Source organism: Vigna umbellata, chromosome 9 (assembly GCF_029865625.1).
Source record: "Vigna umbellata cultivar VRB3 chromosome 9, Vumbellata_1.0, whole genome shotgun sequence".
Classification (NCBI taxonomy): Eukaryota; Viridiplantae; Streptophyta; class Magnoliopsida; order Fabales; family Fabaceae; genus Vigna; species Vigna umbellata.
The window spans coordinates 8,508,217-8,532,359 of NC_142173.1; the positions used below are offsets into that span (position 1 = coordinate 8,508,217).

Consider the following 24,143-nt stretch of genomic DNA (forward strand, 5'->3'; position numbering starts at 1 on the left):
CGTGGTCCGAAAGTCTAACTCAACTGGCTTAGAGAGATATATGTTCAGAGGTGAGTCGCAACATTGGGACTATGCTGTTATAGCATATTTGTTGCATCTAGTAGGATGCACAATTTTTGCAAATAAGAGTTCCAATTCTATACGTGTGTCTTACTTATTGTTATTTAGAGACGTATCGTGTGTGGCAAATATGCTTGGGGCATTGCTGCACTCGCCCATTTGTACGAGCATCTCGGGGATGCGAGTCTCGCCTCCACGAAGCAGATGGCCCGATATTTAACTCTATTTCAAGTACAGTTTTAACTTTGACATTTATTTCATGTATTTATTTCCATGCTCGAAGATGAATGAAATTTAATTGAATAATTATTTTTTTACAATTGGATATACGAACATTTCCCTAGCATGGGAAGAAGGCGGTTGGTGACTTCTTACGATGATATAACACCACGTGCCATGAGGTGGCAGAGTGATAGGTTGTCGTTGAAGCTATCAAATTAATACTACTTTCCAAGGCAACTTCAGTATTGCCAAGTAGTATTCAAGAAAGTAGATAGGGTTAAAGTAACCTTGAGTCGTCTCCCAACGAACACAGAATTACCTTTTAATATTTGAATCTTATGAATGCAATGCAATGTTCAAGAATAAAAATGATGTTTCAAGAAGGTTTAAAAAACAAATAAGAAACTTAAAAACGATTATAATGAAATAGGCTAATTCCACTGCTTTTCCAAGATAGATTCATCATTGGTTATTCACATATAATTGTTCAATTGACTATTATTTAAGTTTCAAATTAACAAATTACATTCTTAATTAATTTGAGGGCGATCATGCACTTAACCAAAGTAAATTCTCAATCAAATGCAAAACCTTTCTAGATTATTCACAATGAATTCAACCAAAGTACATTCTCAATCAAATTCTATTGTGTTTAATCATGTCTATTCTTAAATCGCCTAACCAAATTAAAAACTAATCAATCAAAGTAAATTCTCAATTGATTATAGTTGAAATTATTACTACCAATCAAAGTACATTCTCAATTGATAGTAAAAACCATTTAATCATATGAAAGTTCCAAAATTAAATCAAAGTATATTCTCAATTAAACCTAGAAACCCTAAAACTCATATAATGTAGATTCAAACACATTATGATGCAAAAATCTTTGCTTTTAATTTGATAGAGAGATGAAAGACATAGAAAGAGAACAACTTAAATCAATAATCAAAATAAACAATTGCATTAACTCAATCTAACATCAGAATCCATAATGGAATTACAGCAGAATAGCCCTAGATGCTTAGCTCTCCATGAATGGAGTTGAATACAAGATGAAATAAGAGAGAGAAGTGGTGAATGAATGAATGAAGTTCAGTACCTTTTCTGCCTCCCCTGGGTCTCTTTATATAGGGCTTGATTGGGCTTGGACTCTAAATATTCAGTTGACAGAATCTTTTATCTTATATCTTCCAAATAACTAAAAGATTTAGATAATTATAACATTATTTGGAAGATATTTTTTGTTGATATTCCTAAATTAAATTAATTCAACAACTGAATTTTATCTTTTAGCTTTTCTGAATTTCCAAAATTGCACAAATGTCCTAAAATTTCCCCTATCTGTGCTTTAGCCCCTTCAGCATTCTCCAAAATTGCACAAAGGCCTCTGTTTGACCAGCTTTGACCAGAGGAAACTTGTTGACTGACTTTGACTGAGGGGGAGACGCGGCCAATGAGGTGCTTCCTCGTGTCCGCTCCCTTTCCACCCAAAATTAGGGTTCTGCAGATTGGGGAAAATTGTTCCTGCTTCCACGCCGCAAAAGGGAGATGGTGCACAAATTAACTCACGCAACAGCCTTCGCGGTGGTGATAATGCTTCTGTCTCTGGGTTTTCTGAATGCAGGTTTGGCTTTGATGCAGGTTCCCATGGTGCTACGGTGATGGTGGATGGAGGTTTGAAATCGCCTCTGTTTGATGGAAGTGCGATGGTGGTCGAGATGCGAAACTATGGTGGTGTTGTGGAGATGGAACTCGCGAGATGATGGTGCCACTTGAAGATTCTTGCGACGTAGCGTAGGTGAAAATTGGCGGTGGTGATTAACGGCGTCATGGAGTTGGCAGCATAAGGAGTTTCTGGACGTTCATGGTGGTCGGTGAGAGTTGTGGTGATGACTGCCAGCGAGGCTCTGCAACGACGTGTTGATGGTGGTATCGCGGTGGCCATGGAGGTCGCGCTTTTTTGTTTTGATGACGGTCCTTGCGGCGGCGGCTCGACGAGGAAGATGATGGTGGCCGTGTGTGATGGACGGTGGCGCAGCAAGGTGGTGTGCAGCATGCGGTGGCTGCCATGGAGGATAGCGGCGTGGTGCGCGACGGTGATGGTGATTGGTTGTGGAAGAAGGTGGCGGTGCGACGGCGGCTGTGCATGACCTAGGGTTTGGATTTGGGAATTAGGGTTTCTGGGAGAAGATGATGATGTGGTAGAGGGGAATGATGTGGCAACATGTGGTTGGTCTATTTGGTGTGCAAAGGATTAATGACGTGGCAACTTCTTAATGGTTAGATCTGTGTGTAGAGGATTTGGACACGTGGCAGAATCTGGTGGAATTTGGCTTAGGAGGGGTAGGAACAGGAAACTTAGGGGTTGCAGGACAAAAGGCTTAGTGTATGAGCTTGGTTGTTGGCCTGTTTCAGAAATAGGAGTGTATGTAGGGATTTTAGGAGGTGCAAGGGTAAAGACTGCCTGTTTTGCCCATATGTACATTATTTATCAAATAAAATCTGATTTTGAGCCTTAATTTGCAATTTGGACCAATAAAGTTTTAATTCCAGCTGCACAAATAAACATTAGAACATCCAAGAATAATTTATGCGCTAAAACTCACTTTTTACGTCTCTTTAATTCTCAAACCCAATAATTCCAATTATCAAAGATCCACTTTAAATCAACCATTTAAGCACAAATATCCCATCAAAAATTTGAATTTTAAAGCATAAATGTGGGCATAAATATGCACTCAGGTAACAGAGCCCTAGTAGAGTTCCACTCTCGTGGAGATTCGGTCACAGTTGGATGCACTGACATACAGTGGAGTTGTATGGCATCCGTATGAGGGGCATTGGGGCATTCGACCATTCTTCAGCATCTGTATGTATTCTGGATGGATTCGGATTGGTGACACCCTTTTCCGTCATTTGCTTGAGCGTGTGTTGAGGCAATTTGGGTTTCAGCAAGACATTCCATGATCACCCACTACGGTTCCAGATGCAGATATTGTGGCCATTGATCATGTTTGGTTGCACTTTAGAGCTCACGTTGTGAGTAATGTCAGACATGCAGCATCCCCTTCTCATTGTGTCGATGGGTACATTAGCGGTTCAAGAGGGTTTCGCATCCTTATATTATTGTTGTTATAGATGACACGCGACTGGCACTTGCACCTAGACAACACCCTGATGTTCCACAGGAGGCGCGACCCCATCGTAGACCGTCTCCACCTTCATCATCTGGCGCCCTGGTATGTTATTTTTCATTGCTTATATTATTAAATTTTCTTCACCTTGTTTATTTAATTGTTTGATATAATTATAATGCATGCTAGATTTAGGCGAATGGCGAGAATGTTGCAGTCCTTGATATCGTGTCGTCATGTGACCGAGGGTATTGTTGCACATCAGGTGTCAGTGGACCTGCTTCAATTGCTAATGAGGGGATCGACGAATATTCCCCAACTATTAGAGGGTAGAGGCATGTGCGTGGTAGACGGTCGACGTCTAATTGATAAGACTTTGTATTTCATTTTTTTATTACGTATTACATGACTTTATATTTCCTTTTTCTCATTATGTATTATTTGACTTTATATTTCCTTTGTATTTGTATTAGAAATTTATAATTTCTTAAAATTTTAATGTTTTCATTTTGAGTTACATGTTCTTTTATATTGGTTATATAGATGATCAAATATTTATATGTTTAAGTGGAAAAAAAATAAGTACTTAATTAACAACAACTAATATAAATATCACGAATACTGATAATATAAATATCTTCATATATAAATAAATAATACATAAATATCACGAATACTAATAATATAAATATCACGAATACTAAGAATAAGTACTTAAATAAAAAAAAATAATAGGGTATTTTTACATCTTCATACGTAATATAAATATCACGAATCACCTAAGTCAACATAGGATGTTGTTACACCCATCAACTGTGTAAATGCTTGCATCCTACTAGTATAAATAGATGATCATGCTCGTGCCTCAGGATAACAGTAGGTTGAGGACATGATATTCACCATGGGCAATGGATAACCTTCTTGTAGCTTAACCTGCATTATACAAATTACAATAATTAATTGAGTGATAAGTAATTTTAAAATGAAATCATAAAGAAATACATTTACCTGCACAAAATGACATCCATGAACATGTCCTATACAAATTAAGCGATGTTGAGTTATATTAGAAGGTGGTGCGGAACGTAGTGGGAAAATAGTATAATTTTGAGAGTATGACATACACACTAAAATAACGTTATATCGGTTAGCAATTGTATAACCAATGTCTTGTAATGTCATCCACTTGTTCCTTTTAGCATGTTATGAATAAAACAAGTTGTTAGAAAAAATAAATGTAATAAATAAAATACATAAAACGGGAACACTTACCGCTGACAGTGACTGAACCAACAAAGAGTTCCTCAGTTCTTCTAGTCCATCAAAGCCTCCTACTAGGCTTGCGTATTCATCACACCATTCACTAAGTTCTTTGTACAACTCATTCCTGATAACGGGCCATGAATCTTCTCTGAGTCCCAACAACGCAACAATGCATCTATATCCACAGTGACCATCAACCACAACATCAACAACGTCCACAATGAAATGGTGAGTAGTAGAATGAAACTGGTCTATCATTGGCACTCTCCTTTTCTTTACTGCTTTTGGCTTTGATTGTAATTTACTTCTCACAGATGAAGATTCTATGGTTGAATGAAAGGCGTCCACATGCTCAAAATATGATGGATCCCGCGTAGTAGACCTTTCTCTTCGTTGAACTTTACTTTTTTGTGCACCCTTTCTCTTGACTTTATATAATGGAGAGACCATTGATGTCAATGTAGGACAAACAATGTCAAGTAACTTCTGCTTGATGGTGACTTTACCGCCAATGTCAACCTCATTGAATCGTTCTTCTACTTTTTTCAACTCATCTTTAATGGATAACTGGGGCTCGGTTTCATTTAATTCAACATTTGAGAATTGCAATCTTCGCCACATGATATGAAATTCACCCACAGGGATCATCCTAGGATCATACCGTGCTAATTCACATGCACAGGGGACACCAAATGTACGTCTCAATACGCATCCACACTTTAAGGAGTTCAATCCTATCTGCTACATTATTTCCAATTCCTTAGCAATGAGATCCAATGCATATCGAGAGACATGCACAATAAGTTTTCTATATCTGTAGCCTTTAAAATGGTCACTCGTGAGCAACAGACTACTTTCAAATGATGCTTTAATCTTGTTGTGTTGTAGGATAACGATGTTATGAATATTATCCCAACAAGAACACAAATCACCCATACTATTGCCCAGAACTTTCTTCAGTCTCCAATGAGCACATTTAGCCTTGAAACAAAAAAAAGACCATCAACAAGTGCAAATAAATATTTATCTACAAAACAAATAAATAAAATATCATTACAACATACCTATTTGTGGTTATGTTCCCTAAATTCATTACTCCGTTCGTCCAGAACTTTACAAAGTATGTACAGTACAAAATAATCCAAGTCTGATTCACATATTCAAAAAACAAAGACCATGAATTGCTCGCGTATTGAAGACCATTCACATACTCAGCAAACAAGCTTTCATAAGCACAATCCATCATATTTTCCCATGCATCCATCAACACATCCCAAACCTCAGTAGAATGAACTAACATTTTGCATTTAGCTTTAACATTTTTAAGGATGTGGAAGTGACATAACATCTGATATGACTTAGGAAATACATTTGCAATGACATTCATCAAAGCCAAGTCTCGGTCAATGACAATGACTTTAGGACCAGCAATAGATGTTAAAAATAAACCTTTCAACTTTTCCAAAGCCCATGTGAAATTACTCTGCCTTTTAGTAGACAAGAAAGCAAATGAGGTTGAGAAGGTTAACCATGTAGACGTCATACCCACAATCTCAAGCAACAGAAGTCTATATCTATTTGTTTTATATGTGGAATCCATCAAAAATACAACATTAAATGAGTTTAACAATTTGACTGCATCAAGATGTGTCCAAAACAGGTCCGTAACAACCTCTGAATCATCAACATGCCTACTCTAGTGAATGTACTTATCCCGATCCAACAACATCATAAGTTGTTGTAGTTTAGTTCTGGACCCTCTTAATGATCGTTTATACGCTTGCCTTGCGTTTTAGATTTGTTTAATCTATGTAACATTTCGATCATTATTTTGTTTGAGTGTTAATAAAATATTTACAGGTGTAACTTTACTCTTTATCATATCAACCAGTAATGACTGCTCACTCATATTTAACCTGCCAGCATAAGGGTGACCAACTAAAGTTTCAGCCAACTCATGGTTGTGATGTCCATACATCACCTTCAACACCCATCCGGCCCCATCTGAACATGGTTTACCCTTTAATCTAAACGGACACTCACATTTACGAGTGTCGTATACACTAGCCACCGCATCGGCTTTGTATTTCCGATATTTCCCCCTCTTTCACATCCAAGTATGACGAACGTTTTTCTTCTCCATACACTAGTAGCTATGTCATATCTTACTATTACCACAAAAAATCCTAAATCATAAGTCATCCCTCTTACCCATTGAATTAAGTGTTCCTGTGAACGAAATATTTCATTTGTGGTAAATTTATTTGTTAAATCTCCCTCTACAACTTCGCTAATTAATGAAGAGAAATCGGATTTCAAATTACAACCAATTTGAGAATCCATATGAAGATATTCATCCATTGTAAATAGTAATCACCTATAAAATTATAACGAACCTTATTAACATAATTAATAATTAATCAAACAAATATAAAAATATTAATATAATTAAATTATATATTTCATATAAATAAAGTAATAAGTAATTTTTTATATAATTATAAAATTGTTAAACAATTAAAGAATACAAAAATCATATATAAAAAATATATATTTTACAAAAACATTAAATTTAAAAACTAATTATATATAATGTGCAAAATACAAAAATATAAATATAAACTAATATAAATATACATTATTAATATACATCAAAAATATATTCAAAAATAATAAATCACAACATTTAAATTAAATTATTAAAATATCTCCAAAATTAATATAAAAGAATAAACTAATAAAACAAAACCTAAAATAAAAATGTAAACTTTAAACGGATGCTGACATCCGCTAAAGGATGCTCATCTCCGATTATACTTTACATTTCTATTTTAGGGTTTATTCTAGGATTAATTACGCACCTGGAGGAAGCACCACTAGACGCACCAGCACACCACTAAGACTAACATCGCTTGATCAATTCTTTCCACCATCATCAACCTTTGCAACCTCTCACTAAGTATACCACCGAATGAAACTACACTGCATTCTCACAGCGAAACAAAGAGAGGAAGAAGTCCAACGTTAAGAAAAGCTTCTTGCTCGTAAATTCATGTAGGGGATTAGTAATAGGTCATTAGTGAAATGAATTGGGAGTGGGTAAAAATTCAAAAATATTAATCCTAAAAATAAAATTTTACTGAAGAGCAAAATAGTAAAGGGGAGGTGGAGGGAGCAACACCCAAAGAAGTATCATTACTCTTTTTAGTAATTTATTAAGAAAATAATACGTCACAAATAGGCCTTTTTATTTCTTCTCCCTATATCTACCTTTTCTTTTGTGAAATTTTTTTTATTAAATTATAAAATATATATAATAATTCAAAAAATATAAACATATTATAAATATTTTTTTGTAAATAAAACTAAAATAAATAATTTTATATTTTCTTATTTTTTTATCATGAATAATTATTTGAATTTAAAATAGTAATTACTAAAGAGGTAAAATTGAAAGATAATTTTTGAAGGATTATTTAAACTTAAAAATAAGTAAAAATTAGATGAAAAAAATATTATTTATTTACGATTACGAAATAATTATTGAAAGGATAAAGTGAATTTAATAATAAACTTCCATCTATATAATATATATATATATATATATATATATATATATATTTGTATTTGTGTGTAAAAATTCTTAAAACATTTTTATATGGTAACACCAATACTTTTTATTTGTATTTTGGTCATTTTTTTTTTGTTTTCATTTTCTTTAAACACTTTTGTTCGACAAGTGTTTTTTTTCTGGTTTTTTAAATTCATTATTTTCTTTATGCACTTCAATTATATTGTCTTTGTGAAAAAAATAGTTTTAATTAAATCTCAAGGTTTTTCTTCATTTTATTTTGAGTGTACATGCCTCTAGAACATATGCAATATCATCTATTCACGTATAACACATTGTACGATCATCGCCAATAATTTTATTCACAAACACAAACACAAACACAAACATGTATGGGGTAAGATACTGATAAAACAATCATAACAACAAGATACATACATACTGATTATATCAACCATAATCAAACACATAATAAGATACATACATTTTGATTATATCAACCATAATCAAACACCTCATACATAATAGTAATAATAATAGGATTCCTAATCCTCTGACATAAACAATTCAATCATACTGAAATACTCGATCCTTGAACTTCGATTATCGATCATTGATCTCTTACCCTTGATGTCATCACTAACATCTCATACATAGACCCTTGGTCTATCCACGCTTTAGCATTCATGCTAACTATTTACTATAACCATTATATTAACACGAGTTAAATATGTTTTTAGTCCCTTAACTATCACGCGATTTTGGGTTTAGTCCCTACTCGAAAGTTTTGTTCATTTTAGTCCTCGTAGTTTTGAAACTGTTATAAATAGTCCCTAATTTTGGATGGCGTTAACTTTTGTTTGATGTGGTTAACGGCCAGCCCACGTTTGAGGCCAGGTATGAGTTTATTCTCTGCCACGTTTTCTTTTCTTTATATTCATGAGATTAAGTCATTGGCACGTGAGGTTTATAAAATCATATTAGCAATTAGGGTTCATAACTTACTTTTTTTCAATTGGGGAAAAGTAGGTTTACTTCAACCATTGTATTGGAACCATTGTTTACGAAACACACTCGAGGGATTCAATATGGTATTGTCTTCAATAAACTGATGGCAATTTTAAGAACCTAGAAAATGTTTGAGGCGAAATATAAGAACTTGCAGAAGTTTCAGATCCGGGGATGGGAAAAGAATAAATTTTCTAGGAAAAGAAATAGAGAAAGAAAGAAGAAAGAAAGAGTATGAATAAGTTGATGTTTTGGGTGGGGTTTTGAATTTTGTAGGAAATTACGATAGTGGTTATCTTGGCATGGTCTGAGAAAGACAACGCTGTTTTTTTCAGACAAGGCTTAAACAGTAATTGACGAAGATGTTGTGTGTCTTTGTGTGTTGTTTTGGCTTTGACTTTATGGGTGGAACAGTGCGTCTGATTCCAGTTTACTCCTTGAAGACAACAACATATTGAATATTATTTCTAAAATGAAAAAAATCAATAAAAAGGAACCTGGCACCAGACGTGGGCTCACCATTAGCCACGTCAAACAAAAGTTAACGCCATCTAATATTATGGACTATTTATAATAGTTTCAAAACTACAATGACTAAAATGAACAAAACTTTCGAATATGGACTAAACCCAAAATAGCGTGATAGTCAAGGGACTAAAAACATATTTAACCCTATTAACACTACTATCAACATAACATAACCTAGAGCATCTCAAGTACCATGATCATCATCATAGATACACTACCATCATGACTATCCCAATCATGAACAACACCATGAGCATCATTGTACCATAATATCATAATGGAAATAGTTAGTCTCACTCATGTACCTTACCTTACTGACTATAGCTGCTCCTACAACCCATATGTAGCCTCCCCTATAGGACATTTGTAGTCTTCCCTATAGACTATCTTCCCAATGCACACAAGGCAAAAGGAAGAACATATCCACAGATAAAACCAAGATTTATGAGGTACAGTAAGTAGACTTATCCTCCACTTTCATGATCATCAATCACATACTCAAGTACATCCCAACACTCACTCATGCTCCACTCTCAACACAAATCAAACTGACCTTAAACATAACCATTAACTTCAATTTCTTATTATCATCACGTTTCATAGCTCCTCAAGCTTGGTTCATGTCCATTCTTCATCAAATTCACCATTTTTCACTAAAATGCATTGTGATAATTGATTACCAAGCAGGAAGATAATCGATTATCATCCCAGATAATCGATTATCATCCCAGATAATTGATTATTCCCGAAATCACACTTAAAACCAACACGTAGATAGTCGATTATAACTAATGATAATCAATTATTGCCGAATAAAAAATCATCCTAGACAAGATTCAACCATTCAAACATATATACATCAACCCTAGATCACGTGGAAACATAGTTAACACATCATGCATGCATTCGAGTATCACATACCCATGTAAACATACTCAAACACATATAATACATCACTTGAATCATCTAGATCCAATCATTGACATGTCATACCCCCAATAATAGGGTACAAAAGAGTCTCCGATAAAAACACCAATTAGGATTTTCAATCAGTCAAACTAACTAAACATAATGCTTACAAATGAGAACCAAGAAGATGAAAGTTCTCCAAAATTGAGTTGCTGATGTGAGGTTTTTTTCTCCCAAACTAGACCACTAATTGACGATCCAAAGGGTCAGAATGAAGAATCATACTTCTAGAACCCACTGTCCAAAAATCAGCCCGATCCAACGGTGAACGATTTTACAACAACGAAAACACCAGTGCAGATTTTATGTTATCCGGGAATGACTTCAACTCTTCCTTTAGCTATTTTCTCCCAAACTAGACATCTGCTTAACCATCCGAACAGTCAAAATGAAGAACCGTATGTCAGGAACCGAATATCTAAAAGTCAGCCCGATCGAACGGGAAACGATTTCACAACAACGAAAACACTAGTTCAAGTTTTATGTTATGTGGGAATGACTTCTTCTCTTCTTTTAGCTTTTTATCCCAAACTAGACATTCGCTTGACGATCCGAATGGTCAGAATGAAGAACCATATGTCTTGAACCCACTGTCTAAAACTCAGCCCGATCCAACGGTGAACGACTTCACAATGATGAAAACACCAATGCAGGTTTTATGTTATGCGGGAATGACTTCTTGTCTTCCTTTCTCTTTCACTTGGCTTTTCCCTCTCTTAAAATGAATCTAATATGCCCTACTAATCTAACCCATCTCCACTAAAACAATGTGAGACATAATGGTCCACATTATTTGGCTTATGCTCTACGTAGGAAGAGAGCGCAATAACGAAACCCTTACAACATATATTTGAATGGAAACCCCCAAGCATCATACTTTTGTTCTCCCTTAACATCAAACCTTTTCTTGGAATAACCCAAAAAAACATACATAATCATTCATAGGGAAAACCCAACACAAATATTACATAAACCCTATGCCCATGCATACACAAATATTTGCCCAACAACAACATACAACCATAATCATAATCATAAGAACATATATGAAACAAGGATTATTAATCAAAATAACCAATAACACATATCACATACAAGAATGAACAAACAAATGTAAGTTTCCTCATACCTTGACCAATCCTAAGGCTTTATCTATACTTCCAAAACACCACCAATCTTCCTTTGCACTAAGGGTTTTTAGTTATTCTTTCTTTTTTCTTCCAAACGTTTATTTTCTATGCTTTTATCCTTGATTTTGAGTTTTTAGGGTTTCTAAACACCATCCGCCCTTTCTCTATATCGTAATATTTATAATCAACTCCACTATATCTTTAATATTTTATCTTTTTATTATAATATATATTTTTAAAACCAACTCTACCAAAAACCTTAATTCCCTTCTATCTCATGTTTTCTATCCTTTTTATTTTAATTCAAACTCTTGTACTTTCTACAACCCCCTTATTTAATTTCAACACCAATTAAATAAAGATAAAAACCTATTTTTCCTTTAGGCATAAATGTAAATAAAATAAAATAAATAACATAACAATTATGTTGTAACACAAATATACACTCAAGAACATTAATTTCCAAACAAAAACTCAAAGTCTCAAAACTACTTTATTTTGAAGACCCTTATTTTTTCGGATCTTACATTCACCCCTCCTCAAAAGAATTTTCGTCCACAAAAATTGCAGTCATCTGAAAACATAAATATTGCTAAATTTCATAAACTACCCCAAAATTACATAAACTTTTAAGCACAAAATTTTCATAATACAATAACAACAATAATTTTCGAACAGATAAAAGGAACATCACAACAAACTACTTAAATTATTTTACATCATACAAAACAAAACCACAATCTATTCACAACTATAAATAACAAGAAAAACTCTACGTATATTCTCATCATGCAAACAATAAGCTACAAAATTCACCATAAAACTAAATCAATTCTAGAACAATTTACATATAGATCCCCAAACCATAAACCTGCCTACTTAACAACCACCTATAATTCATAACAGTTCATTGACTTGACATCATGTACAAGTTTAGCACCTAATTACAAATTAATCGTGCTTACATTAATCATTCAAACAATATTTCATACAACCATTTGTAACCCAAGGCATACTATCATGCTCAAACTTTATTAAAATAATCCTTGACTTAAACATTCTACCATCAAAGCCTACACTCATACACTTGAATCTGTTGCAATCATATTTTTACTTCAAACTATCTTCATATTAAAAGTTGTATATAATCTTTACTGAATACATATTTTTTAAAACTATCTTCTCATTCTTATTCGTTGCTAACTATACTCCTTTCCAAATATTCTCGGTATTCAAGAGACGCAAAATCTCTTTTCCAAATCTCTTCGTGCTAACTGCATTAAATGAACGAGATTGATCAATCTCCCATGACTTACTTTTCACTCTATTTAACTCAACTCCACTCCTCACATTCTCAACATATTCTCTCAAAACCCTTCTCTCTCTCTCGCCATCATGTTCTCTCAAATATTTGTTCTCCCAAGCTCTAAATATTTCAAACCAATGAAGCCTTCTTCCAAACCTCCAAATCGTCACTGTCATCTCATCTGATCACCGAAACAAGATGAACATCATAATCCAAAATCCTTTCTTGTATTCAGCACTTACCTACCTTATGCACGTAGTTCTTTCACCTAATCTACACCCTTCACAACTTGATCCCGCCTTACCCAAAACCTTCATTTGTCTCCTTCGCCTTCTTTCTTCACCCCTTTCACCCTCCCTCTTTACCCTTAACCCTTCTTTGAACATCTAAACGCCCTTTCTACCCTTTTTGTTTTACCTTCATAACACCATTTAACTCCCTCCTCCTCCTTCACTTTCATCATCATCATTTCCTGTCAGGTTATGATGTCCTTTCTCTCATTCCCTTTTAATGTTTATCAAATAAGAGGGAGAATAGAGAAAGAGAATAAACACACTAGCATCTAGGAGCATGTACTCAAGGGGAATACACTAGAAGTTAGGATAAAATAGGATAACATAGAATCAGGGGGAGTCTCTAGATTCTTTGAAGTTCATCTTAGGAGTCCATATTTACATTCATGTAATATGTTTGTGTTTAAGTATAAAATTTGTTGTTTATCCTTCTATTGATCAATGCCTTAGTTCATCTTTCTGTCACGCTTTATCTTATTATTTTGTATATTTCAACTATGTCCATTGATCCGCATGCAAAAGATAAAAATAATAAAAGATGTAAAACACACAAAGAACCACAAACACATAAAACTTAAGACTATGCGCTAAACTAAGAAATATTATATATTGTTTAGATGTATATTTGTTAAACATAAAAAAGAGGAAATTGTTAAGAAAAAATCGTCTCTGTGTCTAAACGCTCTCATGATTTAAGGTTTAACCAAATAATATTAAACGAAATAATAATTTGAATATACCATAGGAAGAAACATAAGACTTAAGTTCAAGATCCCCAACATAGAAAAACCTTAGGAAAACACTTAGGAATTTAGGAAACGAAAAACAACTAAGTCAAGACAGTCGGACGCTATGCTAAACGACTGTTAAATCAAAAACGTCTAAGAGAGTTGTTAAGGTTATTTTTCACCAATTCACTCTTGTGTATACCCAATTTCATCTCTTGTCCATAAATTTACTAAAGTCAATCCACAAAAAACCCTAATTTTGTAGGTGAAAGAGCCTAGATTTTCTTATTAAACTCCAATCTCTTGGAAAACCTAACAAGAAAAATTCGCAGTAATGAGCTAGGATCTTAAGACAACATGTGAATCATCTTCCATTCCTAGAATCAATGACCACAAGGACTCTTATTTCAGTTCTAGGTTCCATCTTACCTCTCCATAACCAATGAAACCCCAAAATCAAGTCATGAAGGGATCCATGACATGCAAGCTTTAAGATTAGAAAAAGCAATACAAGCAATTGATAGAAAAGGCATTCAACAATTATGTTGAGATTGTTGATAGGGGGAGCATAGGTTTAGCTGAACCCACAATCTATGTGATATTTGTGTTTTTGATGATGATAACACATAATTAATATTAACACATGTGTATGTACTGTGTTATACATGTTATATGCTTATGATTACCGTGTTGTATTTGTACAAGCATATCTGTGAACATATTGTGTTTATTATTGCATACCACTGTGTTTGATATGTGATTTTATCTGTGTATGCATAATATGAGTTTTTGGAAATGAAAAACCACAAGCACCTAGCTTCAGCTGTTTGAACTTTAAAGTGTGGCAAAACAACAAGTTTTAAGTCGATTACATTATTGGTTAAATCGATTAAAACTCGTATGTTTGCACAAATATTTTTCAAGTGTGTTGTGATGTATTTTGAGAAGAAAAGTTTTAAAATATATGTTAAGTGTTTCTACTTAATCGATTACATGCATCTTGTATTCGACTAAGTTTGTTAATGATTTGAAAACTATTTTAATGCTTGACATAACTCTCACAACATTCATATTTTTAAATATGTTGACCAATCATTTATTGTAAATTGATTACATTAATTGTGCTTTCAATTAATGCCTTTAATTGTTGTTAATCTGTTATAATTGTTAATTGTATTCGACTAGATTAATAGCGTAATCGGTTAAAACACGTTTGATTTGTCTTATACTATATATAGACGCATGATTCGATTTTTGTAAGAAGAATTGATCTTTACATTTTCATATCTTTTTAGTGTGTGCTTTGAAATCTTACAAAAGAGCGAAAAGCTTCAAGAATCAAGAATTACCATGGTGATAAAGTCTTGAGGATTTCTTGTGAAGCAAGATTGTTTCATACGAAAAGACTGATCGTTATGCACAGGAAGGTGCTTACTACGTGATCAGAAAAGCTTTGAAAAACGCTGAGAGTTGTTGGTTTCTCTGTTGTGTATACAGGAAGAAGAACATGGTTCTTGACTTTGAGGGGTATCTCAAAGGGGTTGACAGTAGAAGAGGATTGTTCTTGTTGCTTGTCTGTTTTGTGTATTGCCTATACTTAGATTAGTGAGTTAGATAGGTGATTTACATTTTGACGTGAGGTCGCTGTAAAGCCCTTGGTGGAAAAACTTAGATCTATATAGTGCATTGGCTTCTATCTCAAGTGGAGTGGAAGAACACGGGATGTACGCAGTTCGTCGAACCAGTATAAACTGTAGTGTTTGAATTTTCTTATCCCTTCTCTCTACATTAAGTCGATTATACTATCATTACATTCGAATACACTTACTGTTTCATTGCATACAAATTTACTTGCGATTCAAGAAAAAGTTTAAAGACTTCCTGTTTTCGAAAAAGGTTTTAAAAACAATCATTTTTACACATGATCGAGTAGTATACCTTTTAGTGTAAATGAGATTGAGCATACTAGTTACTTCTATCACATTAACATATTCACAAATTGATTAATATAGGTTGTTCAAGGAGTGCCTCATATCAAAGATGGTTATAATCCAGCAACCTGGATGTTGGAAGTCACATCAGTACTAAAAAAACTCACGTAGAAGTTAGAAAGATTTTCTAGGAGTAATGAATTTTTAAATATTTTTTTTAAAAAAGTTTGAATATAAATTATAATAATGATAGTTATCACAATAAATATAAACACTAATGCAATATGAACGTTATTCTTAATGCATGTAAACATTACTCTAGAAAGTGATTCCAAACTTTATAGAAAGGATAATACATGTTTAAAATTCACTATTTTTAATAAATTTAATGAATTAAAAGCATAACTTACCATGTACAGAGTTCGTAATTTCATCCACCTCATTGGATGATGAGGCATGTGAAGCAGCAAAAGGAGGAGGAGTTTGATCATGCCTTTCACCATCTCCTGATATCTGGTATCTTAATCTTAATGTTGGGTACATCTGAAGTAACAGCCACATCGGGATTCACGTTGTTGCTTCCTTCTTTCCTAGCCCTCTAACCTTCAACATAATAATAATAATGTAAAACCTTCTTTTCTAATTATGTTTGAAAGTTTAAGTGTCATAATTTATATATATATATATATATATATATATATATATATATATATATATATTGTCGACACAACTAGCTTTTTTAGTCTTACATGTTTGGAATATCAGTAATTGTAGCTGTAACCATTTTTTCAGTATTAATAAGTGAACCAGGAGACATATTAGAGGCCAAAAGTATAAAGAAGAAAGAAGATAGAGTGAAAGTGAGAATTGAGTTTACCTGGGAAATTGAAGTGGCAAGTTCATGTAGACAGAGGCTAAATCAACTTAGTTTCTGAAATATAATGTCATATTGTAAAGTGGAAATTACAGACTTCACCACATTGTTAAGTCTCACTATTTTGTTGAAAGAACTGGAGGTCTTTCATTTGTATTTCAACAACTTCTTTTGATAGAGACTTGAGTTCTAAAATAAAATCATCATCAACACCAGCTACTACTTTCTCTGACATGTTTTCACAAAGCGCTTGATCACATCACGATGAACTGTTGGAAATTCATATGAACGTAAATGATTTATAACAAACAAAATGAGAAACATTAACAAATAATTTCTTAATGATTTGTATTAAACATCATCATCTTAAATCAAGTAAAATACTAATTCTGATTCCGTAAGGCCTCTGCATGATTAACCATAATGAAGGTACTCCTGCTTATTAGTTATACTAAACAGAATGGGAAAAATCATAGTTCTTGTTTCTGCTGAAAGGGACCGGGGAAAACACCTGCTGCTACCGCTCGGGAACACTCCTCCTTCACCGATCGGTCCTTCTCGATTCTGCCTTACCTCCTGACTCTTACTCTCTCAATCAAAGTGGGGTGACCTACAGAAAACACTCTGACGCTCAAGTCAAAACTTATCTTCGCAAGTCTATCGAAAATTAGTCAAAAAATAGACAGTTTACCTTCTCAATCGATTGTTATTTATATGGTTTCAAAGAATATTATCCATTAATTTACCTCTTAATGACGATCAATGCTCACCTTTACTGCTCGACACTGACCGTTACACCATTAATTACGCATTCATGGTCATTCAAAGGCTGTCTCCAGCCAATCGGCTGGAGAGTTCGCAAATACTAGCTTGACGTCCGATCGGGGATGATCGGCTTCCATCAACCTTACTTTCCCGGTCGGTCGATTGGATAATCGGTCCCAGCTAGTCGGTAGCGACTAAGCATGCCCGGTCGGTCAAACCTACTCGGTAGTAACACAAGTCCCCCAAGCCCTAGCAAAATATTTTTGCGTAGGGTTTTGAAGTGGTCTCCGATCGGTTCGCGTCTTCCCTTATGAAGGCCTTCAATTCTATTGTCAATATTTGCAAGGCCGGGAAGTCGTATAATCATGACTGTAAAATTTAGGCGGGAAAGGCGAAAATGAACCGTCAGATTGCCTAAACCGTCAAATCTTTCTGGAAATGAACCGTCAGATCTTCCAGACCGTCAGATCTTTCTGCTTTTAACGCTCCAGATTTGCTTGGTGAGTCGCTTTTTACCTTGTATAAATAGCCCCACCTTTGCCCTAACTTTGCTACTCCTTTCATCTCGTCGTCGCCATTGTCTTCTGCTTTGCATTGTCGTTCCTATCCTCCTCATCTTCATCTTCTCATGTAAACATGTCTTCCGATTTCTCCGGCGAAGAGGGCAGGGGGTATGCCGACGATGATGTTAGCACTCCATCTTCCTCCTTGGTCGCCATTGCTGGTCAGGGTGTCGGGGCTTCTCCGTTAGGGAACTCCTCCGATCTCCTAGCGGATAGCGACGCTCCTGAGGAAGTTACGATCCACGTGGACTCCTCCGGCGCTTGGGATGGGAAACCCAGGGTTTGGCCTATCGTCCCTGGCTACGATTGGATTCCCCAGGAGGTTAGACAAATTTCTTCCTCCTTCCACCATCGCTGCCCATTTAGGGAGTTGATCAGTAATATTTGTCTGGTAAAGGCGGCTGAAGACGCTCAACATTTTAAACTGGTCATCTTCCAAATAACCAAGCGCGTCTGCCACGATCGGAGGAATTACCCCACCGACTTCTTTTATGCTTACGCTACTATGTTCAAAGATTTAAAGGTTCTTCTCCCTTTTTCGGACTTCCAAATGGGCGTGCTGAGGGAGCTTAACGTGACTCCTACGCAATTGCATCCGAACGGCTAGGCATTTATGCAAGCGTTCTCCGCCATCTGTTCCGGCTTAGCGCTCCGCCCGACTCCTGCGGCTTTCGTCTACTTTTTTCATGTACAACCTCATTCGACCAAGCTGTGGGTTTCCCTTCACACGATCGGGAATAGACATCTGCTGACCCTCTTCAACAGTTCTTATAAGGACTTTAAAGGACACTTCTTCAAAGTCGTGCCTTTGGAAGCTGGGTACCAAAGTTTCTGTTTCCCGAGCAGAGAGGCTAAGTTTCCCTTCTATTGGACCAGAGACCCAAAGAAGGTTATTTCCTGGCCCAAGCCCCGGATGCCACCCGAGGATCTAGATTTAATAAATCAACTGTGTCAGCTGCCCCCTAAGTCCTCTTGTCGCACTCTGATCAGTTTTCTAAACAACAAAAACCTCCCTTCTAACGTGTTCGGTAAGTTATTTATGATCACCCTTTGTTGAGCAGCCATTTGGAACTTATCTAAATTTATTTTTTATGTGTAGATTACCTGTCCAAGATGGATCCGACCAGGAGTAGCACGTTCGCCCACCTGTTCGCGCAGAGAGGGGGGAATGTGAGGAAAACAGGAGGGGGCTCAATGGGAGAGGGCTCATCCCATGCCCCGACTACTGCCGTCGTCCCTACAACATCCCGACCGATCCAAAAGGTACCACTTCCTCTGCCTGTTGCCAAAGTCTCGTCGCCTAAATCCACTCGTCGTCTTGCTGACAAGGCTCCTCAATCGGAGCCTGTCTAGAAGAAGAAAGGAAAGAGGAAGGTCGTTCGGGAATCTTCCGCCGAGTCCAAACGTGCTAAGAGGACTCTGCCCGACAGTCCTCCCCTCTCGGGACCGCTGAGTCCTAACTCGTGGGTGGCGAAATGCATCCACTTTGATCTTTTCGCTGAGGAGAAGACTCTAGTCACCTGGATGACCGAGGAAGAGGCCTCCAATATGGCTATGGAGCTGGCCGCTCGGTCGACAATGTGTCTGGCTTATGCCACTCAAAAGAGAGCCTCGGCTTCTACAGAGCTTCAGGCTCTTCAAGAGAAGTACGATGCCGCCGTGAAGGACAATCGAGACTTAACCCTCCGCCTAGCCGAGACGGAAAGGATAGCGGACGAAGACAACAAAAAAGCCAACACATTGCTAGCCGAGGCCCGCACAACCCAACGTCGTATGCAGAGGTCTTTGGAGGATCTACAGCTTGACCTCCGAAAAGCGACGACCTCGCAGAAAGAGTTGGTGACTGAGAGGGACGCCCTCCGGGGCGAGCAGGATGAGCTTCGGGACCAAGTGGTGAAGCTAGAGGCGGACAACAAATTCTTGGGCGATGAAGTAACGAACGAGCATCTGCTCGGTTTTGAAAAAGCGCTCGCCCAGTGTAACCTCCTTTTTCAAGTTCCCACCGACCATCCCCGCCACGACGTGAGCATGATGGTGGTGGGTGAGAATCTAGTTCCGATCCATGTTCCTCCGCCCTCACCCCCGGCCGTCCCAAATGTTGAAGCTACTGCTGAAGTAATCGAAGAGACCGATGGGGCTGATGTCCAACCCTAGGTCTTAGACATAAGATTTTACTACTTTTTTACCTTTGTGCCTTGTAATAGATTTATCTTAAATGAATACACGCCTGTTGAGCACTTATTTCGGACGCATATGCCTCGTATTTAATTTCATGTCTTTATTACTACTCGGTTTAGGTCTTAGGAGCTCTCTAGAAGCGTGCCCTAAGACCAAGGTGAGAGTTCACGAAAGAAATTTGCCTCACCCGCTCGGTTTAGGTCTTAGGAGCTCTCTAGAAGCGTGCCCTAAGACCAAGGTGAGAGTTCACGAAAGAAATCTGTCTCACCCGCTTGGTTTAGGTCTTAGGAGCTCTCTAGAAGCGTGCCCTAAGACCAAGGTGAGAGTTCACGAAAGAAATCTGCCTCACCCGCTCGGTTTAGGTCTCCTAAGACTCTTTAGAAGCGTGCCCTAAGACCAAGGTGAGAGTTCACGAAAGACATCTGCCTCACCCGCTCGATTTAGGTCTCAAGAGCTCTCTAGAAGCATGCCCTAAGACCAAGGTGAGAGTTCACGAAAGAAATCTACCTCACCCGCTCGGTTTAGGTCTTAGGAGCTCTCTAGAAGCGTGCCCTAAGACTAAGGTGAGAGTTCACGAAAGAAATCTGCCTCACCCGCTCGGTTGCTATGGCACCATAAAATTTGAAATGTGATGAAAATCATAGTATATTGATATGTAATAAAAATTACAAAGTTGTGTCTAAGTTGAAGTAAAACTTTAAGTGCGACGCATTCCAGGTATTGGGTATAGCCTTTCCCGTTGGATACTCCAAACGATATGCTCCGTTCTTCAATTTTTCGACCACTCTGAAGGGACCTTCCCAATTCGCAGCTAACTTCCCTACCGCCCGGTTTCGTCGGGCTTCCGTCGTCTTTCTCCACACTAAATCTCCTTCAATGAATTGTCGGGGTTTTACCTTGGTGTTGTAACGTCTTGCAAGAAGTCTTCTCTGGGCCTCCGCTCGGATCATTGCAACCTCTCTGCGTTCATCTATGGTGTCTAACTCCACTCGGAGCTCATCATTATTATTCTGCAAACTTTGAACCCCCTTTCTGATGGTAGGTTCCCCTACCTCTACTGGTAACATAGCGTCCATTCCATATGTAAGGTTGAACGGGGTTTCTCTAGTTGTACCGTGCGGTGTGCAACGGTATCTCCAAAGGACTTCCTGAAGCTCATCCACCTAGGCTCCCTTAGCATCGCCCAACCTTTTCTTCAGTTCCACAACAATGACTTTATTGCCCGCCTCCACCTGTCCGTTCGTTTGTGGATACTCAACCGAGCTCGTTACATGCTTAACTCCCAGCTTCTTATAGAAATCTCACAACCGTTTATCAACGAATTGCCGCCCGTTGTCTGTAAATATGGTTTTGGGGATTCCAAATCGGCATGAGTGTCTTCACAAACTTTTGAACCCTCGCCGCCGTGATTGTTGCGAGCGGCTCTACTTCTACCCACTTGGTGAAATAATCAATTGCTACTAGCAAGAACTTCTTCTGAGCTCGGCCTATTGGAAAAGGTCCCACAATGTCTATTCCCCATTGTGCGAACGGCCAAGGAGACATCAAACTGTGTAACTCTACCGTTGGCAGATTAAAATTCTTACCATGCTCTTGACACTTCAAACACTTCTGTACTAATGTCTTGCAGTCCTTTTGTACCGTCGGCCAAAAATATCCTACTCTTATCACCTTCGCTCGTAGCGCTCGCTGCCCAGTATGCATTCCACACACTCCTTCTTGCAGCTCCCTCATAACATATTCGGCTTCCTCCACGGACACATTTTAATAAAGGTAAAGAGAACCCTCTTTTGTACAGGTCCTCTCCTATCAGTAAGAACCGAGCGACTTTCTTGGCTTCAACCGCTCAGATATGTGAGCCGCTCTCCTGCTTCTGAATAATCTCTTTGATGTCCTTCCTCCAATCAGGTTTACTAGAAACCTCGTGGACCGACAGGCACTCCACCGAAGGACTCATCATAACTTGCCTTATGACCGACGATAAGTGATCCTTCCCCTTGTAATTGGCGAGTTTGGATAAAACATCTGCCCTCACATTCTGCTCTTTCGGCACATGCTTAAACTCCACCGTCTGGAATTGCTTCACTAACTCCTTTGTCTTGTGATAATAACGAAGCAGTTGATCATCTTTGATTTGGAAACTCTCATTCAGTTGTCCCACTACCAGTTGGGAGTCAGTTCGACATTTGACTGAAACCGCCCCTAAGTCCCTAGCCAGTTCGAGCCCCTCTATCACTGCTTCATACTTGGCCTGGTTGTTGCTTATCTTAAACCGGAAGAGGATCGCCTGCTCAACGACGAAATCGTCCAGTCCCTCCAGAACGATTCCTGCTCCTCCCCCCGACCGCTTAGATGAACCATCCACATAAAGGGTCCACGATCGGGAGCATTCTTCTTCCCAAGGTAATTCAACCGCAAAATCAGCCAAGTGTTGTCCTCGGACTGACCCTCGTGGCTCAAACTGTAGTCTAAATTCAAATAACTCTACTGACCATCCTACTATTCTCCCGGCGAGGTCTGGCTTTCGTAGATTTTTTGCGATCGGGTGATCCGTTCTTACCACCACCTGGTGACTCTGAAAGTACGACCTTAGGCGTCGCGCTGCCATTACTAGGGCGAAAGCGATCTTCTCGACTCGCTTGTACCTTGTTTCCGCAGGTTGCAACGTCCTGCTAACAAAGTAAACGAGTTTAAACTCGGGTTGCTCTTGCACCAAAGCTGAATTGACCGTGTCCTCCGAAATTGTCAAGAACAACTGTAACGCGTGCTCTGAATCAGGTCGTCCCATGACCGGTGGGCTGACTAGTATGCTCTTCACCTCGTTGAAGGCTTGCTCACACTGGTCATCCCAATCAGTACCCATACTTTTCTTCATAATTCATACAATCGGCTTGATCCGCTCGGCCAGCTTTGGAATAGAGCGCGACAGTGAAGTCAACCTTCCTACCAACCTTTGAACCTCCTTCAACTTCTGAGGGCTTCTCATCTCAAGTATCATCCTGCACTTGTCGGGGTTCGCCTCTATTCCTCTGGTTGTTAGCAGGAAACCTAGAACTTTTCCTGCCGGTACCCGAAAGTGCACTTAGCCGGATTGAGGCGCATATTGTACTTTCGCACTTGGCGAAAAACCTCCGCAAGATCCCTCACATGCTCCTCTACCGAACGGCTCCTCACCACCATGTCATCCACGTAGACCTCCATGCATCTACCTCTCTGCCTGGAGAAGACCCTATCCATCAACCGTTGGTAGGTAGCCCCCGCATTCTTCAAACCGAACGACATAACCTCATAGCAATAGTTAGACCGCTTGATGATGAAGGTCGTCTTATCACTGTTCGGAGGAAACATAGGAATTTGGTTGTACCCCGAATACGCACCCAGGAAACTTAACACTTGGAAACCTGAAGCTCCATCCATTAACGCATCAATACTCGGTAGCGGATAGGAGTCCTTGGGGGCAAGCTTTGTTGAGGTCTATGAAGTCCGTGCACATTCTCCACTGCCCGCTCGACTTTTTAACCATCACAAAGTTCGCCAGCCACGTTGTATACTTGATTTCACGGATGAAGTTTGCCTCCAACAACTTCTTTACCTCAACTGCCACCGCCAGCCTCTTT

At 37.7% G+C, this 24,143-nt stretch overlaps 2 protein-coding genes across 2 annotated transcripts; both read right to left on the minus strand.

Annotated features, from left to right (window-relative positions):
- Positions 1–21,191: 21,191 nt before the first annotated feature.
- LOC148192459 (uncharacterized) lies at positions 21,192–21,602 on the minus strand. Its single transcript, XM_088099204.1, has one exon. It carries the CDS (start codon positions 21,600–21,602, stop codon positions 21,192–21,194), a length of 411 nt encoding a protein of 136 aa, XP_087955330.1.
- A 770-nt stretch (positions 21,603–22,372) lies between these two features.
- Positions 22,373–23,389, minus strand: LOC148192460 (uncharacterized). Its single transcript, XM_088099205.1, has one exon. It carries the CDS (start codon positions 23,387–23,389, stop codon positions 22,373–22,375), a length of 1,017 nt encoding a protein of 338 aa, XP_087955331.1.
- Between the last annotated feature and the right edge of the window lie 754 nt (positions 23,390–24,143).

Excerpts from the sequence above, each read along its gene's own strand:
- LOC148192459 (XM_088099204.1), bottom strand. The coding sequence starts at position 21,602 with ATGGACGCTATGTTACCAGTAGAGGTAGGGGAACCTACCATCAGAAAG.
- LOC148192460 (XM_088099205.1), bottom strand. The coding sequence starts at position 23,389 with ATGGGTACTGATTGGGATGACCAGTGTGAGCAAGCCTTCAACGAGGTG.